Raw genomic sequence first — 24,056 nt, 5'->3', positions numbered from 1 at the left:
ACAACTATATACAGTAACAGTTCCAACAGTAAAGTTACAAGTAACAGAGAAGGTTCCCGGGCGTTGGACGCCGATATAGCCATAAAGCAATGAATTGACAGTTGCGGCCAGGATGCAGTGTGATAGTCATATGATGAGGTGCGCTTGTGCTGATGCATTTAAATCATAGCTTCTGAGTCACATCCACTAGTTTGGTCATTTACCTAAGAGTGTCACTCCGCTGGAAAATGTTCTGTGGCGCTGCGTGACAGGGCTGTACAGCAAACAAAGAGGTCAAATGTCGAGGGTTACTTGTTCCCCATGTGCGGCTCATTTGCATTTTGTCATGTGTGACACGTATGTGGGGCACTGCAAGTGACGTCTGATGATCGACACTGTGCTGAGAGACGAAAATGCCAGCGCGGTGTTACACGGTGTGGCAGTTCTTCCACAGGAAAATGATACATTTCGGTGCTGAAAGCTTGTGCACAATGAGGTATCTTTTATGCAGCCATTCATCATACAACTGTCTACCGTGAATTTTTCTTGTTACGCCGGTGCTGCTCCTGCAGAGCAGCGGGATGTTCATCTGGCCAGCAGTATAGGGTACATGCTTGTCGAACCGGTCAAGCCAATGGGTGAAGCAGCCCTTTCAGCAACTACTCACAGAAAGATCTTCCGAATATCTGCTCGAATTTTGACAACAGTCACGCGCAGAGGACAAAGTGGCCGCGCTATATGGCAACTCTTTCGTGACTCACGGACTTCCCACCTAAGCAAAAACTCTTCACGGCAAAGAAGCGGTTCAAGAAACCGAATTTTCCGAAAGGACTGAAATACCGTACATTGCAAGTTGCTATAAGACGTCCCTGCAACAGGTGTACGGTCAAAGGAACTCCCTCGCCGAAAGAGCTGTGCCTATCAGTCTAGGGTTTAGGAATCCCTCCACATATCTTCAAAAATGCATCCCCAATTAACCACTGCCACCGTGATTCACTAAACGACTCTACCATCTTGCTAACCACTATCGCTCGTGCCGTGTCGGGGGCACGTGTGTCTGTGTCGCGTGTCGCGTCTCGGTCATCTTCTGCCGCTGTTTATCAGCGTCGCACTCCTCTACCACTGTAGAATGATGTGTTTAAATTGCTAGTTTAACTTAGAACATTCCTAGACCCACGGACAACATGGAGTCGCGATCTGCTGAAGTTGTGTACGCTACCCGGTTGAAGTACACGGACCCGGCCACAAGATGTTTTATTCTCAACATTACCCCCGGAGTTTCTGAGGTACAGCCACACACGACCATCTCTTTCAGTTCCGTTAATTATGAACAAACGATTTAGCGGGCGGTGAGTCACCTGAGTGAGATATGTCAGTTTCTGAGTCAAAGCGTCGTTTCTCGTTCGAAGATAGTTTACTAGTGGCTGCGCTGTGCTTCTTTTCTGATAGCGTAGAACTGGTTATGTGAACCCCTACGATGTGCTCGTCTGTGTAAGAGGCAGTCGCGCATGTTGTTCGCGTATACCACTGTAACCATTCCTTGATGATTGTGTGAACAAGGTAGTAACTTTAAACTGTCTTGTTCTGTTGCAATGTAGCAGGCAAGGGCCTCGTTTTGTTTACAAGATATCCAGCCTCACTGCTGCGTCTCGTTTAGTAGTGCGTGAACACTGGCAAAGATGTCAAACCAGGTGGCACCTGTCGTGGTTTCGTATGTTGGTCGTGCAGAGGCAGCTAGAAAAGCAGCTGAACAATTATGGACGTGTTCAGGTTTACACCTACCAACCGGCGACGGTGAGATTCCCAGGATGGGCTTGGGTAGGGTACCACCATCGACATGGAGTGAACAACCTACTCAGCATGTCAAAAGCCACTCAGAAAGCAACGGCGGAATTCACTGCTAAGTTGAAAAGTGAAGCGCCCCTCGAGGAAACTGGAAAGCCGAAACCTGAAGTGGATACTCTGGAAACATCGGCAACTCGGGTGGACACCGATCCTGAAGCTCTTGGCCCGCTCCCGGAAAAGCAATCCATTGCAGAGGAACATGAGCCGTGATGTACGCCATTTTCCCAGCATATCGCCGTTTTTTTTTGTTTGAGCGTCTCGAGTTATTTGCTTATGCATACTTGCACGTTCTGGCGCAGACTTTCGGACAGTCCCTTCGCAGGTACACGCCGTGTAGTCAAGGATGCGTTTCATACCGTTGAAGTCCACCGTTTTGTGCTTTCAGTGACCGTATTTCCTTTGCGAATCAGGCAAACAATGAGTATGTCCTTGCGTTTGATTCAACGCAGTACTACGCCAATTAGTGGGAAGCAGGTCGTCCTTCCCAGCAGCAACACCTTTTCTGAATCCTACGCGTTTTTTGTGCAAATTGTCACGGTTGGAGGGGCAAAGCGGGGATACCCGCGCGTCCCGGTGACTGAAAGAATCTGTGCAAGCGACATACTTGTTGGGAATCTCCTGTAACTGCGGCAGCTGCTGATGAATGTCTCCACAATGGCAGCGGCGTTGTCGACCTAACGAAAGACGTTAGTACTGGAAGGAACATCACGTACACACCGATGATTTCATTCCTTTTGTGCCCGTGTTGCTCGAATCAGGTCCGTAGTAGCGCACCTTGTGCTTTAAGCTAACACCCATATGGGTAATGGTCATGACATATCGCTCACCTCTGTGGTTACTCGGCGCGTCGTTCACGCCTAGTGTGGATGGTACCTGCCGAAAACAGAGTCTATTGTTGACCAGAAGATGCACATTTTATGTTGTTTGCCCGCCCGCACACTATAGCGAGCGACCTAGCCCACACTGCTGTACTTGAGACTGGCGCCAGGTTCTTTTCCTGTCCTCCAACTCCAAACACTCTCTGGAGACAGTAGAATAGCCCTTGCCTTTTTCTTTCCCTCCCTTCTTGCACAGATGACACCTCGGACGAGAGACCAGGTTTTTACAAAATTACTGGATTTCCCGGAAAACTACAACTCCGTTTTGAACACAGAGCATCTACCACTGTAGGTCTGTCTACTACGCCTCTTGTTTTTTCACAAATCTAAGGTTGATGTCATACCAGTGATGCCTTCTGAGCTCGAAACAGTTTTGGACAATCAAGGGGAGTACCGTTCGTAATCACATTTCTTCCTGTAGCTTTGGCAGGCAGTCAAATGTGAAGCTGTGTTGCCAGCAAACAACAACATGATCGTAGAGTTGTATTTGTTGCTTATCGAGGGTGAAGGAAAGAGTTGCAGGTTCATCTGAGCGCATCGCCGCACACTGAAGCTCCCCTTTTACAAAGGCACAGCTAGGGGACGTAAAAGTCTTTGCAAGCCTTTCAGTTTTTAATAGAAATCGAGCCGTTGAGCTCACCACGCACTGTCAGGGGGTAAAGCAGACAGGGGAACGACGGCCGTCGTTCAGGTTTTCCAGAACACAGGCTTCTCTGGCGTTTGTTGATTGGAAAACCCTCTTCACAATGTAAAAATAGCCATTGCGTCAAATTAAGCTACTGATGGGCTGCATGACTAGGCTACTCTGGGCACGGCCGACTCTGCATGCACCCTTGAGGTTTCGCCCTGACCAAGCGAAGGCCTCGGGGGGTTTTCTCTGCTCGAGAACGAAGAGACAATTGGAGCTTTCGTCGTTTTTTCTCAGCTGTTCTGTACACATGTCTGCAGGAAAGCTGGGAAGACAACATCGGAAAGGAAACACATTTTCGACCCCCAGTGTTCTTCCGTTGGTTCTTCAGTGTACCGCCCTCACGCGCTCCGGGGCCATCGCCCGATCTAAAAAAATGCATCTACAGTTTCTTGGAGAGTTCCAAAAAATCCTTTCGTTCTTTTAAGCAGATTCGCGACACTCAGGACAAAGGCGGGACCCGAGTCTCGTCGTCTCCACTATCGGCGCCACGTCGCTCCTCCCAGTTGTCTTTTCACCTACGCGGCGCCCGCGTTTTTCACGGTTTGCCTCTCAGTGTTGCGTTCACGTGGAAGTACTGAGTTGCCTCGCCGTATTCTTTCTGTTTCTGACACTATACGTTTCAATTAATGGGCCAAGTCAAGTCGCTTCCCTCTCCCCAGCATTTCTTTCCCTGTCTTGTACGTGGGACTCGTCAAGCATTGCGACCAGATGTCACGAGATCCGCACCATCGGCTTATTATCCTTTGCCTCCGTCCTTGAAACGTTTTTCGACAAATTCTGTCACTCCTCCGCTCCCCGTGTATTATGTTTCATCGGCTTTTGCTGCTTCCTACTCACTCTCTGTTCTTCACCGTCTCTCTACCTTGCTCTAGCGTATCCATGGTCTTCAAGGGCGTTGGAGACCGGCACGGCGCTGCCTCTCTCGGGTGAAAGGCAGCATGTCGCGCTGCATCGCAGATTGCCGAGAGTTCGTTGATTATCATGGGTCTCTGTTGGCCAGTCGGGATGCAACTCTAATAGCAGGTGAGCCGCTTGCGGGCTCCTCTGGTCTTGGCGCTTCTGTGGCTCTCCAGGTCTTGACGATGCTCTCTGTCCCTCATCTTGGTGTGCCCCCGCTTCACGCTTCTCCGCTTCCTCGCACGCGGTCCTCCGTCGTTGTTGTCGCGTTTCTGTTTTCTCTTGGTTGTGCATCCTATCTCTCTGTCTTCTCTTGGGGCGCCCATCGCTTTCTGCTCCGCAGATGTCTCTCCGTTTTTCCTCGTATGCTACCTTCCTGCCCTTCTCGTGTTTCTGCTGACATGCGGGACTGGACTCCCTGAGCCGCGCGCTTCAACCGCCTCTGCCCTGTGGGACAGTTCGTGTGCCTTCGCTTTTTCGCGATTTTACTCCGTTCTCGACTTCTTTTCATCGTCAGACAGCGGAATCAAGGCCTGACTACGATCCGTCACATGACCTTGACGTTTTCCCCCGCTTTATCTCTCTCCACTTGAATTGAGAGGCGACTGCTCCGTCTCGGGATCGAAGACGTCAAAACCCACATAGCGCACCCCTTCAGTGACTCTCAGAGTGTCTGCTGTCTGGCGTAGTCACTGACTTCGAAAGCTCTTCGTCGTTTTCGTTTCTCACCGAGCAACACACATTCCCAGTCGAATCTCTGGACAGGCTCTTCGCGCGATTCACAGCTTTCCTTCTTCATTTCTACTTCTCTCCCGTCTTGTCTGCGTTGCTGCTGAGCTCAATATTCGCCGCCGACTCTCTATGTTTTCCCCTTGGCAGTGTGACTGATCAATTGATGAGGGCGAGCTAGCACTTTGTCGCTGGTGCTGGGGTCGGTCGATGGCCCGGTACCTATTTGTGGCTTGTCCCGATCCTCCGCTGTACGGAGTCTGCACCTCTTCTTCCCTGTGGTCTGTCTTGCGGTGTGTCACCCTTTTGACGACAACTCTTTTTCCGCTACCATGGCCTCTCTCTGCTGTGCATGCACTCTATTTTCTCAGAATTTCGCTGTTTCTGCTTCTCCGACCTTCGTTGTGCAGACGCGTCCACGCACCGCGTCTGTCTCCTGCTCCTCCACAGCGTGCGAATATGCTCTGCTTCCTCATCTCGAGGATTCTCGTTTCTTGTTGCGGCCGCGTTTCTATGCGCAGGAGAATTCGACGGCTTAGGGCCTCCCGATCTGTGTTGTTTGGAAAAAGTCCAGAAAGACAGGAGTCTCGCGACGTTTTTCGGGTCGACTTCCTACGATGAAACATCCTTCACGCGTGCGGCGGCGCTTTTTTGCCAGTAAGTGCTCCTGAAGAGTCTCTGTGTCTCTTCAGGTTCGCTCACCTTTATCGCCTTTTCACTCTGACCTCTTCTTCGCACTCGAGATTGACTGCGGACGAAAAGAGACGCCGAACACCCGGTGGAAGGGAAGCAGCGAGGTTTTGATTTTCGATTCGCACTGCCCGCTCTGATTTGTTTTTCGCATCCGTTCCGCAAAGGACATGGAGGAGGCGTCGTCCTCCCATCGAGAGAGAAAGGCAGGTCGCTGAGACGAAGGATAACGGAGCAAAAAGTCAAGGCACGACAATCGAGGCAGGCAGCTCTGGGGACGCGGACAAGTTGAACAGAGGGAGAGAGTGGAAAGCGAGAAATGACGACTGAGGACAGGAGTTTCGAGGGGGTTTTCCAGACATGCACAGTTAGAAGGAGAACAGAGGGAACAAAAGACGGCAGAGAGAATAAGCAAGAGCAGAGATCAAGACACAACAGAGGGAACTATAAGGGAATCAGAGATGAATAAGGCGCTTTCGTGTTGTCTTCCCTGTATCTGTGTAGCTATGTCATCGGCCTTGAAACGTCTCAGCCCGCCGCCTTGGCGGCTTACATCTACGGTCAAGTGGCGAAGCAGGAAACAGAGACAAGGTAGGTGTGTCACAAGGGGGCGTTGGAATAGAGTGATTCATTCGAAAGTTTTTGCTCAACCTCACCACACATGTTTCGTCTGTGGTCCCTGGGAGTGTCCTGAAATGCCAGTCAACGGTGCACTGTTGTCTCTTCGTTCGTTTTTTTTTGGCTGAAGACGACGTGAATTCGAAAGTTTTTTCTTGGGCTCGTCTAGACAGACGCGTTTTGTGGGGAACCAGGCCAGCGGCGAGTTTGGACGCGATGCCCTGAGTCGCCGGGGGTGCAGCTTTTCGTGCAGTTTTCGTAGGCGCGATTCCTCCAATCCGATTGCCAATATCGGTTTCCTGTCTTCCTCGCTTCTCCTTTTCCTCAGCTGGTTCGGCCGCAAGTGGCAAATTCTCGGCGGCATCTACTGCACATTCGACGTTTTCCACCAGGTCGACCTTCGCGTGGAAGTTCGCCTGCCATGTACTCCGGGGGTGAAGCCGCGTTTTCTCTCGGCTTGCCCGTCTGCTTCTGGAGCCTCGCCCGGACCTGGCGCCTCCGGCGCAGTCTTCTGCTACGCTTTCCCTGCTTCGTCTCTGCATCCTTCGTCTGTTCTCTCACATCAAGTTTCCCCCCCAGGGCATCCACGCCTTTGCGGGGCCTCAGCCTCGACGGCTGCAACTTCTTCGCTTCCGCCCTCGTCTCCTTCAGACTCGGCCTCGCACCAGCGGGCTTCCGTTTTTTCGCGTCGAAAGCTTGCGCGGGATATTCGGGACTTGCCCCAGAATGTATGGGAGACAGCCTTGCTGTCTTCAATGCTCCGGGCGGAAGTGCCGCCCCGGATTCATCCGTGTCGCTGTCTGGTGGTTCTTCCTCTGTTCGATAAGCCGGGGAGAAGTCGCGAATTCGTGGAGCTGGCTAGCCGCTTCTTTGCGTCCGGAGACGACCTCGGCTTGCTGCCTTCTATCGGCCAGGGGACGAACGCGCTGTGCGAAGTGCTCGCGCACCACGTGCTCCGGACCTTTTCGCTACCCAAGATCGTCGAGACGCTTTCCTCCTTGCATGCGCTTTCACCCCTTGTCCACCTTCACGTCGCACGCGCCTACAGCAAGAGAAAAATGCTGCACCTCGCGCTCACCATCGCGATTCGCAGTTTGCGGTCTTTTCCTGAGGAGGCCTGCTTCCTGCGATACCAGGCGGAAGTTCTGATCAAAAAAGGAGAAGAAGAAGAACGGAAAGAAGGCAGTGGTCCAAGCAGGGAGGTCTGTGACGAGCGACGCTTCGAGATAAGGCCTGAAGGAGGCGAGGGAACCGCATCGAGAAGAGGAAGAGAACATGTCGAATCTCAGTCTACACACATGCGACGTCACCAACTCAGCTGGACACAGAACGTCCCCGAACTTCCAACGTCTTCAGATTCTCCCTATCACTTCTCCATCTCTTCTCGCCCTAATTCTTCTTCCTCTTGTTCTTCTCCTTGTTCTTGTTCTTCTTGTTCTTGTTGTTCTTCTCCTCGTTCTGCTTCTTCTTGTTCCTTTCCGCGCGTTCCCGCGAGGCTGGAGACAGGCGCTCGGGCCAGGTGGGGTCACCTGGCAGTTCGTGCAGCAGAGCATGCAGTGACGTTGTCTCCGACTTTGTTTCCGTTCTGGATGACTCTGGCGACTGCGTTGGCCTTCTCTCGAGACTACGCACGCGCGCTTCTCGTCCTGAACGCTGCGCCCTACGTTCCGCTGTCGCTGCCTCTGTACACGAAGGGCCTGCCTCCCGACGTCCACCAGTGCGAAACGACGGAGCCGCCGCAGCAGCGCTCCGGCTGTTTCTCGCATCTTCTTCTCCCGCCCTACGACGACGACTTCTGGGTGATTCCTTGGGTGGGTGCGGGCGCCTGCGGCCAGGGCACAGCGGCCTCTCTGCACCAGCAGCTCCAAGAGTGCGACGAAGACGGGGACGGCGCCTCTCAGGCGGCCCTCGGAGACAGTGGCCCTGGCGGGTACGTCTCCGCCCTCGCGTTTCTCTGGTCGGGCCACAGGCACGCAGAGGACGGAGAGGAGAGGAGGCACTGCGGCACAGGAGACGAGGGACAGCGCAGGGATCCCCGTTCGGACTTTTTGCCTGGGGTGAGGCCTAGGCAATGCAGCCTGTCGCCGGACTGTTCTGGAGGCCGCTGCAGAAACGCCTGTGGAGGCTTGGATCCGGCAGACGAGGGCAGAAGCGGTGCTGGGCAGTGTTGCGGAGACGGAGGTCAGTGGGGAGCAAACAGACAAGAGAAGGAAGCGGGGGTGTCGACAGCGCAGTCTGTTTCCGAAGGTAACGTTTGCATGCAAGGAAACGCGGCGGGGGACGACGGGGACAGGAAAAGAGAGACTCGAGGACATCGTGATGCGTCGACTTGCCCTTGGGAGGGAGAGAAAGGGAACGATGCTGAGGCTGTGTCTGCTTCTCCAATGAGGGACGGGCGGCCTCCATCGTTTCCCAACTTTGGTCGCCGTGATTCTGCGTATGCATGCGACGGTTATCGCGGAGCAGATGCTATTCCGACGCAGCTGAGGCACCCAAGAGAGGAAACCGACGGTCATTGTCTGCCCACAAATGCGCCTTACTCTTCGTGTGCGTCTTCCTCTGCACGGCCTCCGGCCTCTCATGTTCCCTCGCGGCGCGTCGCGAAGAACGCAGACTCCTGCGTAGGGACGGGAGACCAGCCTCGAGCTCAGACCAGCCAAGACACCGTGCTGGGCATCCAACCGCATGCGTCTGGGTCAGCTAACCACCGGCCCGTCTCTGGGCCCCCCACGACTGTTCCCGCGAGCACCTTCCTGTCTTCTCTTGACAGGCTGAACGTGTGCCTCAACTCCTCGAAGGGCGGCCGGCTGGACTACTTTGAACGGAAAACCTTCAGGCTGCTGTCAAAAATTCAGCGCGCCATTTCTCAGGACCTTCTTCTCGTTCTCTCCTCGCGTCTCTTCTCTCCTCCACGGCCTCTGCCTCCCCACCTCAGGTGGGCTCTGACGCCGGCGCCTGTTCCTCTGTCCACCCTCGACTCCCGCGAAGCCGGAGAGGGAGAACAAGCGAGAGAGAAGGCGAGGGGAGAGGGAGCAAGGGATGGAGAAGGAGAGAGAGGGGACCGAGAACGAGGTGGAGAGGGAGATGGCGAAAGGAAGGCAGAGGAAGAGGTAAGAGTCGGCAGTGGGATCTCTGATGAAGAAGAAAGTGGAGGAATAAAGGAAGAGAGAAGAGAAGAGTTGCGAGAGGAACCGTCGACTCACCTCGATGCGTCTTGTAACGCAGGCGAGGAGGAATCCGGTAAAGGGGCACCTCGAGCTTCAGACGATGGTGACGTCGTGCCGTCCATATCTGCTTCATCTGAAACAACGACTGAAGCTTTGCCGAGCCCGCTGAGGACTGGAAGTCGGCGTACTTCATCTTCATCTTTCTCTTCCCCGACCCCCCTGTTTGATCTACCTGAAAGACGCAATGACCGTGGCCATCTGGTGCCTCCCTCTACGAGTTCCGAGTTTCTAGGAGGCGACGAAATGACTTTTCGAAATTTCCCCGCCGTTGGCCGAGCTTCTTCCTCCTCTTCCTCTCTCTCATCTTCGTTTCCTGTGGCGGAAGACCAGCTCGTGGTGGCGAAAGGCGAAGAGAAACGAGAAGGCAGAGAGCGGGTCCGAGCTGCTTCTCACCGGTGCCGTGGACGCAGACAGGAGATAGCGAAGAGAACAGCGAAGGAAAGAGAAGACGAAGCGGAAGAGAAAGTGAATGAACTACGGTCGTGGCTCGACGCACAGGCGCCGCTGCTTCCGGAATCTCTTTTGAGACCTCAGTCGAAGATGCTGGAGAAAGTCATGCGAGTGAGTTTTGGAGAAGTTCAAGAGGAAGAAAAGGGAAACAACGCTCCGTGCGCGCCGGCACTTTCACTGTATGCTTCCCTGCTTCGAATTCATATTTGTCGGATCTTCATTGCCTCGCCAGTAGATAAGTCCGAATCACATGTGCAACGCGCGAGAGGAGGACGACTTGATCTCTCTTTCTTTCGTTCTTCCTCGTTTGCTCGCCTTCCCTTTCCGTCTTTTTCGGCTGTTTCTCCATCTTCTTCACCTCTCCCTTCTCACTTTTCCCCCCACTGCATGCGTCGTGAGCGATTCCGCAGGCACTCGAGAGCGACACGCAGCTGTGCGCGGAGCTGCAGGGACAAGAAGAAGAGCTTCTTCTTCTCTCCGAGTTATTCGCGTCTGACGCCAACAGCCAGAGTCTTGTAGAGAAGGCGGGGGCCTTCTTAGTTGCAAGGTGAGGCGACATAAAGTAGAGGAAAGAAATGTAAAAGAGACAGTTAAAGAGACAACTAGAGAGGTTGGTTGCTTTCGTCTCTGTCTACCCTAAATGTTGAACGGAAAGAGGACGCAACGTCGAAGTTACTGTGGAGGCAACTGGCGAGAGGTTCTTGCAAGAGACCATGAAGCAAAACGCATGCATGGAAGGCAAATAGAAACTGAACGCAATCAATTGCTCACGCTCACTTCTCCACATAGGTTCGGTTTGCTCACGTGTCTACCATCTGGGAAGAGACTGATGGAGAACGAAAAACAAGCTCATGCGCGGGATCAGGTCAAGGAATAGGAGGAGACCCAAGAGCAGAACTGGATACACAGCACCCTTTTTTTCAGGCAGAGACTCTTCAGAGGCTGCAGTCAAGCGCATGCAGAACACAGCGGGGACGTGTCTAGTCTATCAAAAAACGATGGCGAAAATTCACACATACGTCCGGTCACCTCGATGTTTGTGTGGACGAAACATTCGAAGTAGAGAAATCCGAGATGACGGTTTGCATCAAATTATGCGACTGCTTCATACAGGGGCTCTCTGTGTTGTCGCGTGGGTAATTGGCATGGCATGTGCCTCTCCTATGGCTTGGCGTTGCGGCTGGGACTGTCTTGCAAGGTGAGAAAAGTTTCGCTTACTTTTGGATCTCTCGATCAACTGCTGGAATTCAGAAGACACACCTCTCCGTCGAGCGAAGAGAAAAGTGGATCTCGCTCTTCTTCCTCTCTCCACAGTCTCCCGGAAGATGCACTGCCGTCTCTCTCTTGGTCTCTACCTCTCCGTGTACCTCCGTATCCCTTTGTATATCTGCCTGCCTCCCGGGTATCGCTGCCTATCTCCTTGTACCTATGCGTGCATCTATGCCAGTAAACTAGTAGACATCGGAGAAGGCGTCTCCATCAACTGTTGTTTATTCGTGGACCTCTGTGTACATGGACTTAAAGATGCCTGTTGTTTGCGAGATGAAAGACTCAGGCTCGATATTTTTCATGTTTCCGTAAGATGCAACAGGGGCGACAGACGGCGGTTTGACTCGCCAGTGAAAGAAATGCGAGGCATCTCCCGTCTGCTGGTCACTGCATGCATGTCGTCTCTCCACACTCGCCTATGATTCGCCTCAAAGAATCAGAGAAGGCCGCGATGTAGCATGTGCTCCTTTTCATTGGTTGTCTTTCTGTCTTCGTTTTCTTCCTCCCTTCCTTGTTCTTGTCTGACCCCGCGTGTTTCGATTCTGCCTCCTTTCCTTTCAAAAGCTTGTCTGTCAACTCCCTTTTCTCGTCCTGATTCGAAGGCAAGCAACGAGTTGCTGCGTTTCTTCGTCCGTCGCGAAGCCGCAGACGCCGCGCTTCGAATTGCCTGCGTCACCTGCCAGCACCTGAGGCGTCTCTGCGGCGAAGACTTTCCTTCCCTTCCTGCCTGGATGTCAGCTGCTCTCGCCAAGCTTGTCGCTCGGTAGGCAGAGTCGAAAGCTCCAAAGGGCCATGCTCTCGAATGCAACTCTGTGTGCCCCGTAGGAAACGGACAGTCTCCAGTCTCATGTCTGTACATAAATAATTGCATGCACGTCCATCTACATCGGTGCTCTCTCCTCGAAAGTACTCTAGGTTTGCAATAACTGCACAAGCATGCAGTATGCATTATAAATGCTCATATATATATATATTTATGCATGTGAATGCACTTGTATTGGACGTCTGTAGGAAGAGAGGTAGATAAGTGACTATCACACTGACAGGTGTTGTCGACCGTCCTTTGCGTGCTCGGCGAATTCCTGGGAACTCGCTGAGTTTGTCACCATGAACGGTTTACATATGTATGTATATATAGGTGTCATGCATGCTCGCCACAAGGCTCTACGTAGGAACGAAGTTGTTAGCGTTCTCAGCTGCGGGATGCTGGTCTGCGTTCTGACTCCGCAGTCTTCGACCCTGGGTGTGGGCGGTTGTGTTTTCTTGCGCCGTTCCAGAGTTGGCGTTGAAGCCGTCCAAGCGAGTTTTCTCCACATCCCGAAGTGCGTTCGGCATCCTGCTGTCGAGAGTTTTCTCGAATCTCGACGACGTGCTCAGGCTCCGCATGCAGCGCCGTTTCCGTGAGAAGCCGAGAAGGCTGGAGAGAAACGCCAGACACGCAGCACAAGCGACTAGCATGGACCTGAAGGAGACGTCAAGCTTCACCTAGATAATCGACAGGAATAAACAACGGACAGAAAAATCGTGACTGATCCGGAGGTGGTTTGACATTGAAGAGAGGGAGCATGAAAGGACGGAATCGCGTTTTCTTTTGTCGAACGAACGATGGGCAAAAGGAGGGGAGACACAGAGAACGGCTGTGGAGTCTCCGGCCTCGCCGGAAACAGCGAGAAATGGAGAGACCCTCTGGGGAAAGTGGACATGCCGTTTTCGCTGTCGCACAAAAGTACCCCTTCTAGCTTGAGACTGAACAGCACACATGTCCAGACGAATACAGATATAGACGTCCATAGAACTAGAAGATACTACCTAGGTATATGTGTACATAGACCTGAAAAAGGATAACGTCGCGAGCACCCCGTCACATGTTTTTGAGTGTGGACACAAAATCGATGGATAGCTCTGTTGTTTGCATTTAATGATATTTGAATAGCAAAGACGACGAGATCTGGAGAAGAGCGACGTCGTCGAGATTCGTTTTTTTGGCGTTTATCGTCGCGTTTTACACCCATTAAATCGCCCGCGAAGAACAGTCGTTTAGATTCCGCAACGGGACAAACGACGCATCTGCAGTACGAGCGTGAATAGAGGCCCCGTGCGGGTAGGGATAAACACACCAAAGAATCGGAACTCGTCTTCGTCGATTGATGGATACCTGCGAACAAGCGAAAGGTATACGTGCGTGTAGACACATCTTTGTTTGCATGCAACGATATTCTGGAGATGCCCGTGTAAACATGCGCGTTTTAAGGATTTGTTCGTTCACCTCTGGTGGCCAACGTTACGTTGCTCTCAAATTTTTCTCTCTGTCGCCGCTCCCGTTCATCGCTGCAGAGGGCTCCAGAGTTCATTTGAACGCGAGCTTGAGAGAGAAGGCATTTGCCCCTTCCAGCTGCAGCCCCCCTTTTTCTCATGGTTTCTTTGTCGCACCTGAAGACAGGCGCATCTAAAAATTCAGTTCCCAGTTCTGATCCAACTCACGAGACACACATCGCACTTAGAGACACTTAAGAAGAAAGAGCGCGTCATCGAGAACGCAGACCACTCTGGATAATCAAATCCCTACTCATCCCAAATATTCAAGCTCCGCACTTTCAAATGCTGTTTGTGCATCCAAGGCTATTCATATCCCTACGCTACTACTACTAATTCATCTAAACATTAGCATATATACATGCATATACAACTATATATGCGCGCGTGGCTTTATGCATATATATATATATATATATATATATATATATATATATATATATATATATGTTTGTATATGGGAGCTCGCCAGAAAGGTGCGAGACAGTCGCTTTTGTGCATGGAGCGGGCAGGAGCGAGCGACTGTATCTCTCGGTCCTGCGTATGCTGCAGGTGTTCCTTGCCTGAGAGCTTCAGTGCAAAGTGCGATTTTCTAGATTCCAGCGTTACGCTCATCGCTGCATCTTGGAAAGTTTGGAGTGGCTTCGCCCCTCGTGAGGGGATGTAGACAGACCTTTTGAGGAGAAACAGGCTTTGCTTTTCGCCTAGGATGGGCGTGTGCCTATGGCCCTGCCTCGCTCGTAAGACGTTTTTCACACACCTCTGCATGCAAAACGACATGCGTTTCATGAGAAAACTTGAATAGAGACAATGTAGTTCCTCGGAAGCTGAACATGACTCCAAATACGAGATAGAGACCCCAAGTTCTTTCTGGTAGCTGTTTACCATCTTTCCGAGAAAGGGAAAGATTGCTTCAAGGGAAAGATATGCTTAGCCGGAAAGTTCGCGTCTAACACATACAACCAAGTATCAGCGCAGATGCACAGATGGACATAGTCCTTGTGCTGCTTGTACCTACCCTACTCCTCAGCTTGTAGCGAAGTATACGCGAGATAGCACTCCACTAGATGCACTCTTGTATCATGACGGGGGCGGTCTTTCTCCTTTCCCTCGGAGGCGGCCCATGTCTCTGACAAGGTTTTTCCAACAGATAGCACGCGCGTCTGTTTTTCTGAAAAAAACTGAGCAGTACCGAGACTGCTCCTCCGTCGTCAACTTTTGTCTTTTCGAGTGAAAGAAACGTTCGGTTTGACAGACAAACATGCACCACGCGATATACGAGCAGAAGCGGGATGAGCTGTCTTTGGCGTTTCGTCGAACAGAATAGAGCGAGAACAGGGAAGACACAAACGTCGAGGAGAGGAAACCACGGAGACGGAAAAAAATGGAAGCGGAGAGGGGCAAGCACGGAGAAGACCGGCGACGGGAGACAGGAGGTCCAGCGACCAGCACAAAGAGCCCACGCAGAGGAGGTAGGGGAAGACAGGAGGCAAGGAGAGCCCAAGACACACGCGCAAAAGTATCAAACATCACGCAAAGATACACGGGTGAAAGAGACAAAGCTGAAACGGTGACCTGCAGACCACCCTGAGAACTGCCACCCCTATGCCAAAAACTCTAATCTTAACCTCAGTTTCCGCTATTCCTGCATCCTAGCTAGCTAGCATTTCCTCGCTGTTTAATGAAACGAGATGCAAAAGAAGATGCCTTTTGGGGTCTGTACACTGGCGCCTCAGACCAATTTGTCTCTTTCACTTTCCTGTTCGTACAAACGACGGAAAGGGAACGCCGACGGGCAGCACCAGAAAGCAAGAACGGACAGAAAAGAACAACAAAACAGGGCCACTGGCCTATCTTCGTCCCAGCCACACTTCCTAGCATGTGCCTAAGCATCTAGACCTTTCCATTATAAATATATATATATATATATATGTACATATGAGTGGAGAGCGAAACGGGCATTGAGAAAACACGGGGAAGAAACGCCGTGTCCAAGTCCAAGTGCCTCTGTCGATTTTTGCTGCACCTCGGTCAAGAACTTTCCGCGCCCCTCATTTCCTGTCACTATGTTTCGCGTCCGCGTCGACTCCTGGGTCGCGCAGGAGACACGCAGCTCTGGTCAGCAAATCTGCGAGTTCGTTGTACTCTTTGAGGAGCGCCGGGATTTGCCCCACCTTTAGGTCCGCACTGGAGACGCCCTGGAAGGAGAGAGGCTGTCTTTGAATGTCATCGCAGAGGTCGAGAATCTCTCTCTGTTTCTCCGATCTTTCGTAGCTTCCGCGGACAAAGGGCGAAGAAGACGACGAGAGATGTTCCAGTGTCGACAGCGCCGAAGCCGCTGCAGCCAAGGCCGCGGGTGCCACGCCGCCAAAGTCTTCCTCGCGACTTCTCTCTTTGCCTTTCCCCGTCTCCTCTTGTTCTTTCGTCTCTATTTTCTTCGCATCCGTCCCTAGACTGAAGGCCTGCGAGAAACTCGGATGGGCGGAAGAAGCGAATGGAGCTGCGCCGCTGTTGCCGGTTCTCTCGTTCGCGTCGTTTCCGGTCGCAGGCCCCCGCGAACCTTGGAGGTTGTTTGCGTTGTTCACCTCCACCTTCTGTTCGCCTCCCTCGTCCTTCTTCACCGCTGTCTGTCGCTCGCGTTCTCTGTCGTACTCGGCCTCAGCCTGCGCCATCCGGCGTCTGTACTCCTCGTCGCTCACGTCGTTCAGCGTGACTCCAGGCTGGCCAAGCATCTTGACGAACTCGACCGCGGAGCAGAAGTGCGTGAAGAAGTAGGCCTCTTCGCTGACGAGCCGCGAGGGGTGTCGGAAGAAAGAAATGAACTGGATGTGCGAGTGGAGTGAGTTCGGCTTCGCCTGGATGAGCGTGTAGATCAGGAGCGGGAGAAGGTCGTCGGCTGCGGGCGGTGTGGAGCTGCCGGCGGCTTTGCTGGCGGAGTCGAGTACGGCGATGATCACGCGACAGCAGTTGAGAATGAGGACCAGTTTGTCGCGGGGACAGCGCATCTTGTCGAGTCTCTCGATCTCCCGCGCGCCGAGCGCCAGGGCCGACGCGTTCGGCAGCGGCGGGACTTCCAGGTGACGGAACTCGACCCAGGATAGACAGTGCAGTTTCCTCCGCAAAGCCTCATTCTCTGCGCGGTCCTCGGGCGACTCGCGAAACAAGATCGTATGCAGTTTCTGCAACACGAACCTCTCCAAACCCTCCATCACCTGTTGCCGTTCGCTCTCCGTCTTGGCACCAGCAAACACCTCAGCCTTCAGCAGCGCCGCCTGGACCTGCGACAGAAACGGGTGGATGCGTCGAGCCGCCTCGGCTCGCGAAAGATTCGTTGGAAACATCTCCACGAAGCGCTTCACAGAAACCACGACTCCTGAGCAGGACGGATGCTTCAGCCGCTCCAGAAAGACATTGTACGGCGTCCGAGGCTTCCCTGACACGGTCGGCGACGGCGCAGCGAGAGATGCAGAGAAAGAAGCAGACGAGGCGGAAGCCTGAGAAGGAGAAGGCGTAAGCGACGAAGGATGACGCGCAGGCATGGCCGACGAATGTTGTGCTGATGGCGCATTTCTCTCCCGGGGCGTGGTAGATGATGAACCCGGAGGGGGTGGAAGAGAAGAAGGCAGAGCGTCGCCATCCTTCTTCTCTGCTTTCTGGCCGAGATCGCTACCGCCTGCGTTGCTCTCTCTGTCGAGCCGCGTATCTCCAGGCTCCTCGCCGTCCTCCACACGCTTCCGCTCCATCGCAGAGATACCAGAAGCCCTGGAAGGCGCTTCTCGCGCGAGTCCGTCGGGATCCTTGGGCGCGGCTCTGGTTGCCGGTTGTTGGGCCTCGAGGAGGCGTTCGAACTCGGTCGTGGCTTCGCTCAAAGTCGCCGGCCGTTCGCGACCGTCGCTGGACTGTCGCCCGCCCTCTTCGTCTCCGCCTTTCTCTTCCTGCCGCGCACTCCGGAATCCTGGAATGCCAAAGTTCAGCGCTCGAAACAGAAACCGGGAGGCGCCGGCTGGCGGAGATGCCGCGTGAGAGACAGAGGGAGAAGAGGAGACAGAAACATCTCGACTACGACCGCCCCAGCCCCCGGCACTCCAGAAGCCGCCCGACGGCTCGGAAGGCGAGGCGCGACCCGAGTCTGCATGCGGTTGCGGCAGCGAGGAGGCAGCTGCCGCCGAGTTTTGCTGGACCTGTTGAAGAAACCTCCGGCTCTCTTGGTCGTCTGGATGCATCAGCGTCGACAACATCAAACGAGCCTCCGCATCGTCCACCATGTCCAGCCGACGCCGGGCGCTAGACAGAGTAGAAGAGGAAGGAGAGCAGGGAGCCGACGAAACGCTTTCAGGATCGGTGGAGAGGTCAGCGGCGTCGGAAGCAGGTGGAGGTGGAGGCGAGGGGCAAGCAGGGAGCACTCCCCCACGGGGAACTGAAGACTCGCCCTCGCAAGAGGGTAGGGCCCCCGTGGTTTTCTCCGCGACATCCTCGGTTTGTCTCCCTTCTTCGATCGGGAAATCTTGTTCTTCCTCTCCCTCTCCCTCTCGAGTTCTCGGCGGCGAGAACGCCGACGCGAGAGGCGAGGAGCTCGAGACAGGAGATTCGGTTTCGCCCCGCGCCGGCTCCCTCGCGCGCCCTTCCCTTTCCTCCTCTGGCTCGTGTTCTAGCTGCTTGCCTTCTTCGCTCTCTCTCCTCTCTCCAGTGGCACTTTCTTGCGGGCTTGCAGACTCTTGCCGAGACGGAGAGAAGGTGGAGTTGGGCATGCCTTCAGGGTACCCTTTCTCATCTTGAAAAAGGACAGGAGAGACCGGGAGAGTGAGGAGACCTTTAGCACCCGAGGGAGTGCCTCTCGAGGCTGCTTTCCCCGCAGTGAGGGAGGACGCAGCTGGGTAAAAAGAGGCCGAAGCGAGAGGGAGACCAGAGAGAGAACAAGAAGTCGCAGGATGCGACAACCCGTGACACTGCGATGGAGAGACAGACTCCTCGTCGGCGTGCTTCGCACCGTCACCGATGCCGTCCCGTCCTTCTGCATTTCCTTCTCCTGTTCCTTCCTCAGGCGCCGTCCCCCCTTCACCAACTTTCGGTTCACCCGTTGACGATTCGCCCTGTTCTGATGCAGCAGAACTCCCAGAACGCGCCTGAAGAGTGCAGGAAGAGTCTCCCTCTGCCTTCGAGTTCCGAATGTCCAGATCTGCATGCGCCGATGGGGCAGATATGCCGACGGCGGGCGACGCCCCGGCAGGGTCTGAGAACGAAGTGACCACCCCAGAGATCGGCGACCCAGAGCCTGAAGGCAGTGGAAGCTCTCGAGGAGATGAGGCAGACGGCGACGCGAAAGGAAAAGCAGCGGCGGCGTCAACGCCACGATCCCGAGACGACGACGCGTCCACCCACGGACAGAAATCCTCCTCCTTCAGAAATCTGTCTCCTGCCTCTTCCGGTGTCTCTTTTGGATCCCAACTGTCCGCTCCCGCGCAGCCCTCGCGCCCCAGCTCCGACCGCAGTCGTGGCGACAAGACCCCCGGAAACAGGGTGTCGCCTGCGGCGACTGGCGAGCGTAGCCGCACATCAGACGCGACGGCGCCTCGTGGAGAGAGGGAAGAACCTAAGAAGAGAGACGGCTTCGCGTTAGCAGCAAAGCTTTCGTTGGGGTTGCTGCTCGAAGGCTGTTGAAAGAGCGTGTCGTCTTCGTCGAATGCCGTCCACACAGAAGAAAATCCTTGACCCGAGTCGCCGTTCTTCCTAGCTGGCGAATGCATTTTGCCGGCTTCTCCAGGGCAAGAAGAGGTCCACGATGACGAAGAGGAAGAAGACGAGGAGTGGACAGCGTTGACAGAAGGAGTTGCGAAAAGAAGACTTGACGCCTCAGGTGGACAGAGTGACGAGAGGTCCTGAGTGCTCGCAGCGGACATGCGCGAGGAGAACGGATCTTCTCCCTGCCCGGCGGCCTGCGATGAAGTGAAACACCGAGAATTTCCGCTTCCAAGATGGAGAGCCTCTAAGCTCCCCTGCATCTTGACGTGCTGGTCTTCTTCCCCGTGACGCATGCGCCTTCTCGTGTCGTCTTGCTTGCTTTCCCATTCAGGGCCTTCTTTGTCTCTGCAACTTCGGCGTCTCCTTTTCCGCCTTCGTGAGCGACCCCCCCCCCGTTTTACTCGGCGTGCGTTCTTCTCCCGCAGATCTTCTCTCTTCTTTGCCTTCTCTCTGTGCCGAGCCTTGAGTTTCTCACTACTCCGCCGCCATCATTTCTGGGGTGACGGCTGCACTCAGCAGTTCACTTTCAGTGCGTCGCTTGCAAGACGGAAGCTGCGACGAGACGACGCGCAGAAAGCCGGAAGAGTCTCTCTCTCTCAAGCACAGCCAGAAAGAGTAACGAACAGACAGATGAGAAGGAGACAGGGATGAGGAAGAGACGAACGACGCGAGAAGTAAGCATGCAATTGCCACTGCGAATGAAACAGGAGGAAGACGGAAGGCAAGAAGCAGAGAGGAAGGAGGCGAGACTCTATACCGAACGATTCAAAGAGGGAGAGGGAAAACCACTAGTTTGGAGCAAAGACAATGGATTTCGGGCGATGAGCGAACACAGAGGAAAAGGGTGAAACGAAGACGCTCAGAACGAAGGAGGAAATGCAAGGCAACGCTTCAGCATCTCCGTGACCTGTCGGAGACGAACACGAGCAAAAATATCTGTTTTCACGGGTTTTCCATCGTCCTTTCCCCTACTGCATGGCAAGGAAGTGAGAGGAAGCGGAAAAGCGGGACAGCAAAAAGGGTGGGCCGTCGAAAAAGACAACAGCTTTGGCGGAGAGAACGACGGCGAGTCGAGGACCAGAGCGTTAGATGACGCAACGCTTGCAAACTCTATTTAGATACGAGAAAGCCGCGCTCAGGTCCAGAGAGAAAAAGCGAGAAACGCGGCCAAACGAAAGAAGGGAGAGAGGCAAGCGACGGCTGGCACGGCGGGGGATTGGAGGGTAAGAGCGCTATCTCTAGAGAAAAACGCAGCTGTCTTGCTGCGGACCCGCTGGAAAAAACGATGCCAAAGAGGCCGAGAAGAAACGAACTATTTACGCTTCTTTTCTTCCACGTTTTGTTTGCAGAAACGCGAGAGGTGGTGAAGACAACGAGCTTGAGTTACGGCCGAAATGGATCAACGCACCCGCAGCCCAGACAGCAGGGTCCTTGTAGCTGGCCCTTTACGCAAACATTGAGGCTGGCGTTCTCTATCTACAGTTCTAGTTCTTGCATCGGAAATGCGGCCGAAGGAAAGCGCTATGAAGCTGGTCTTAGATTTATGGAATTGACGCACGAGTACAGCTGACAATTTACAAGGGAAAAACAGAGACGGCCAAACCGACCCCGTCTCTCGTGATATCGAGCAGTGAGTCGTCGTCGCCTCACTATTCTTATTTCTGCGCGGGACTTGTTGAACCCAAGGGGCGCCGGAGCGCGAGTACAGTTTGCGCGCCCCGCACACTGGAGAAAAGTGAAACAGTTTTCCCGTACAGCGGACAGAAACATTCTTGCGGAGACGGAGAGTTGGGAAAAGGGCAGGTGCTTTTCGCGGCTGTGAGTTTTTAACTCCGAGCACGGTGCGAGAGAGCCGCTCTGTAGGACGACGATTCGCCTACTCGTGACCAGTGAACGGACAAGAGAAAGCCAATCTGCAGCTCCAATTTGAGAGCTTCGTTCTCTTCGGTTAAACACACCATTCGCACTCGAAGAGCACACGAACGAAACAGCGCGACCTTGCGCGCTGAAGTGATCATACCAGCTGCAGATCGGCGACAGCAAGAGCTGCAACACATCCCACGATTCAAGGCGCAGTGTGCTGGCTGGTTTAGGTTTTCTTGTTTGAGTGAGAAGGACTGTCGGCTTGGCAGCAGAACGCGTCTGTGCAGTTCGGAAAGCGTCCTCATGTTCTGCACTGGTGGTGGAGGGAAAGAAAGGCAGAGAGGGGGATGAAATGGACGAGTACACAGAAGCAAGTCCCGAACAGCGTTCTTCGCCCGCAGCACCTTAAGTGGTGCCGTTTGAAGGTGTTCTGTTGCCTCAGCTCATGGACTCATAATACTCAGATTTGCCTCCTCCTGCCGCATCCTGTCCGTGTCGATTCGGTTGGCCACTGCTGGCTGTAATCTGCGCTGGGTCCTTCCTCTACGATTTGCGACTTTCCGTAACGTGGAAACGTGGTGGAGGTCGCTGGCGCAAAACGTAGATGCCGCAGACAAAGCCGAGTTTACGTGGTGACACCTGGTGATGCTCGTGATTCTTCCATACCTCAGGGCAACACGGAAGAGGACAGCAGAAGGAGGGAAGCGGACAACTCCCCCTCTACCCTCTTATTTGCGCAGGCGCTTTGCTTGAACGCGAGCAATGCCTCACCAGGTCGACGCCCGAATTCCACGATGGGAGACTTCAGTGCATGGCAAATAAGTTGCAAGGCCGCCTTGGGTGAGAATGGCAGTAACAGTCGCCACCTGAGTGGCCAGCTGCGCTCCTTGGAGAGGAAAACGGGGAGCGGCAACGGTTTTTTTTCCAGGACGACGACATCGGACCTCTCGGAAATGCGAGCGCGTGTCGAGGCGTTGCTTCCGAATAATGCTTCCCTCGAAAATTTGTACTTCTACAAAGAGATGCTTTACGAGGACTTGGTATGGAAGACAGGCAATCGGGATTCTCTTAAGAAGAGAAAGGAGAGTTTATTTTAACATTCCGTCGCGTCTTTTCTGTGTGCGAACATGCACAAACATGGTAGCTGACAGAAGTAGTCTCTAATTGAACATTGTTGTTGCCAGGATAGCCCAGGGTCTCCCTCTATAGTTTCATCTCGAGAAGAAAGACTAGAAACTCGATTCCTTCCACCTCGCACCGCTGTTTTCGGCGACAGTGAATTGCACTGAATCGGAGACGATGAAAGAGTGTGAGATGCACGCTTATACATGACTTTGCGTGACTGGTGAAATATGACCGATTGCCCTAGGCACTGTTCCAGAAAAAATGCCTGTCATGAAATCCTGAAGCCAGACGATCGACTGTAGCTGGCGCCAACTGATACATTCCCCCTTAGGTGGCACCTTCGCACAGAACTGAGAAAAGGAACTTGACTCAGCGAGTTCTTTCGCTTTTTTTCCTGCGAACAGTTTGTGAGCGGACACTAGATCTTCGCGGCTGAACAATGGCTTTGCCACCAGAGAGAAAATCGAGGTTCTTTTGGTGCTTCTCTGTCCAGTCGCAGAAAAAGAAAGGGGCGTGGGCAATACTTGCACTCTGCTGTAATGGGGCAACGTTCCGAAAAGTTCTTGCGGTGGAGACTGATACAGAACAGTTGGTGAGGCTGATGACGCGAGTGTTGCGAGAAGAAGGCCACAAAAGCTTCCAGCTCTCGGTGGCCATTCTTAGTCTCCTTCTCATCCTCTCTTTCTTCGAGAAACTTCATCCTCTTCTAGTCCAGAACCAAGTGAGGCACGAAAAGCGCATGCGCAACTTGAGTCTGTGTATATCAAAGTCTGCAGAACTTGCGTTTGGGCGCTGGTGTATGCCGCGTACCATCTTTCGTCGCGTTGTGTGTTAGGCGATAAACCAGTAGATGTAGTCGGTACACCAGAAAAGTCGACGAATCGGGAACGAAATCAATCCGGCGTTTCTATGGTTGAATCATCGCTGTTTCACCGCCCATTCGAGGTTACTTCGCACCGTCACTGTGCTCGAATTCGATGGCCTGCAGTGTGGAGATCTCGCATTGAAAATTATCCACTTCGAGAACCTGCGAGGGGCAGCAGTTCAGTCAAAGGAACAAGAGATAATGCCACAATCGCACAGTTGCGGCGCTATTTACTCAGAGAGCCAAGAAAACAATACTGTCGGGTAGGCTGCCCGAGTCTCGTCGTTCGGATACAATGGGTGTTGTGCCGATGAGTAACAAGATGACAAAAAACAACGAGCGATACGGACACTGCACGACATACCCATTCGGACTTTGTTAATGGCTAGTCCAGTGCTTACGCAACAGTGACACATACACGATCAGAGGGGGAACCATGCGGCGCGTCAATTCATCTCGACAGGGATACCTCCTGCGCACAAATAGTTTTTTCCCTACAGTTACATGCGTAACACGCACGTAGATACACATACACAGGCGTGTAAACGATTGACTTGGAGTCGGCCACGACTGTGCTGATCAGAACCTGAACGACCGCATACACAGATTCACGGCATGCGGCTCCGAAAAAAGATACCTCCGTAAACAACTTTGTTCCACACAGATATATACAGGGTTGAAAATTCGCAGGCCGGTGCGATGCGTATAGCGGCGCTGAGAAGAAAATCCAGCAGTCATTCCCCACAAACGCTTGTAAGCACGACATATATATCGAATCCTCTCTGAATCTTCTGTTGTCTTCTTATAAGCGAGATTACAAGACTATCCTCAAAAGAGGAGAAACGGAGGCGTGCACAGGAGCAACTCCTGTACGGTTG

At 53.4% G+C, this 24,056-nt stretch overlaps 3 protein-coding genes across 3 annotated transcripts; 2 read left to right on the top strand and 1 right to left on the bottom strand.

Annotated features, from left to right (window-relative positions):
* Positions 1-1,078: 1,078 nt before the first annotated feature.
* On the top strand, positions 1,079-2,748 carry TGME49_230160 (hypothetical protein). Its single transcript, XM_002367896.1, has 2 exons — positions 1,079-1,265; positions 1,708-2,748. Exons 1-2 carry the CDS (start codon positions 1,164-1,166, stop codon positions 2,032-2,034), a joined length of 429 nt encoding a protein of 142 aa, XP_002367937.1. The 5' UTR covers positions 1,079-1,163; the 3' UTR covers positions 2,035-2,748.
* A 1,583-nt stretch (positions 2,749-4,331) lies between these two features.
* TGME49_230150 (ChAPs (Chs5p-Arf1p-binding proteins) protein) lies at positions 4,332-12,724 on the top strand (the record flags this gene model as incomplete). Its single annotated transcript, XM_002367895.2, has 8 exons — positions 4,332-4,416; positions 5,541-5,676; positions 6,214-6,300; positions 6,656-10,115; positions 10,415-10,551; positions 11,118-11,202; positions 11,876-12,036; positions 12,551-12,724. The coding sequence occupies 8 exons, from the start codon at positions 4,332-4,334 to the stop codon at positions 12,675-12,677; spliced, it is 4,278 nt and encodes a 1,425-aa protein (XP_002367936.1). The 3' UTR covers positions 12,678-12,724.
* A 2,913-nt stretch (positions 12,725-15,637) lies between these two features.
* Positions 15,638-19,618, bottom strand: TGME49_230140 (vacuolar sorting protein 9 (vps9) domain-containing protein; the record flags this gene model as incomplete). The annotated part of the gene is made up of 1 exon (XM_002367894.1): positions 15,638-19,618. The coding sequence occupies one exon, from the start codon at positions 19,616-19,618 to the stop codon at positions 15,638-15,640; it is 3,981 nt and encodes a 1,326-aa protein (XP_002367935.1).
* Between the last annotated feature and the right edge of the window lie 4,438 nt (positions 19,619-24,056).

This window comes from Toxoplasma gondii, chromosome VIII (genome assembly GCF_000006565.2).
Source record: "Toxoplasma gondii ME49 chromosome VIII, whole genome shotgun sequence".
In the NCBI taxonomy this organism is placed as follows: Eukaryota; Apicomplexa; class Conoidasida; order Eucoccidiorida; family Sarcocystidae; genus Toxoplasma; species Toxoplasma gondii.
This window is presented reverse-complemented; position numbering and strand designations above follow the sequence as displayed.

Excerpts from the sequence above, each read along its gene's own strand:
- TGME49_230160 (XM_002367896.1), top strand. The coding sequence starts at position 1,164 with ATGGAGTCGCGATCTGCTGAAGTTGTGTACGCTACCCGGTTGAAGTAC. Across the intron at positions 1,266-1,707 it reads TTACCCCCGGAGTTTCTGAG|AGGCAGCTAGAAAAGCAGCT; the intron begins GTACAGCCACAC and ends TTGGTCGTGCAG.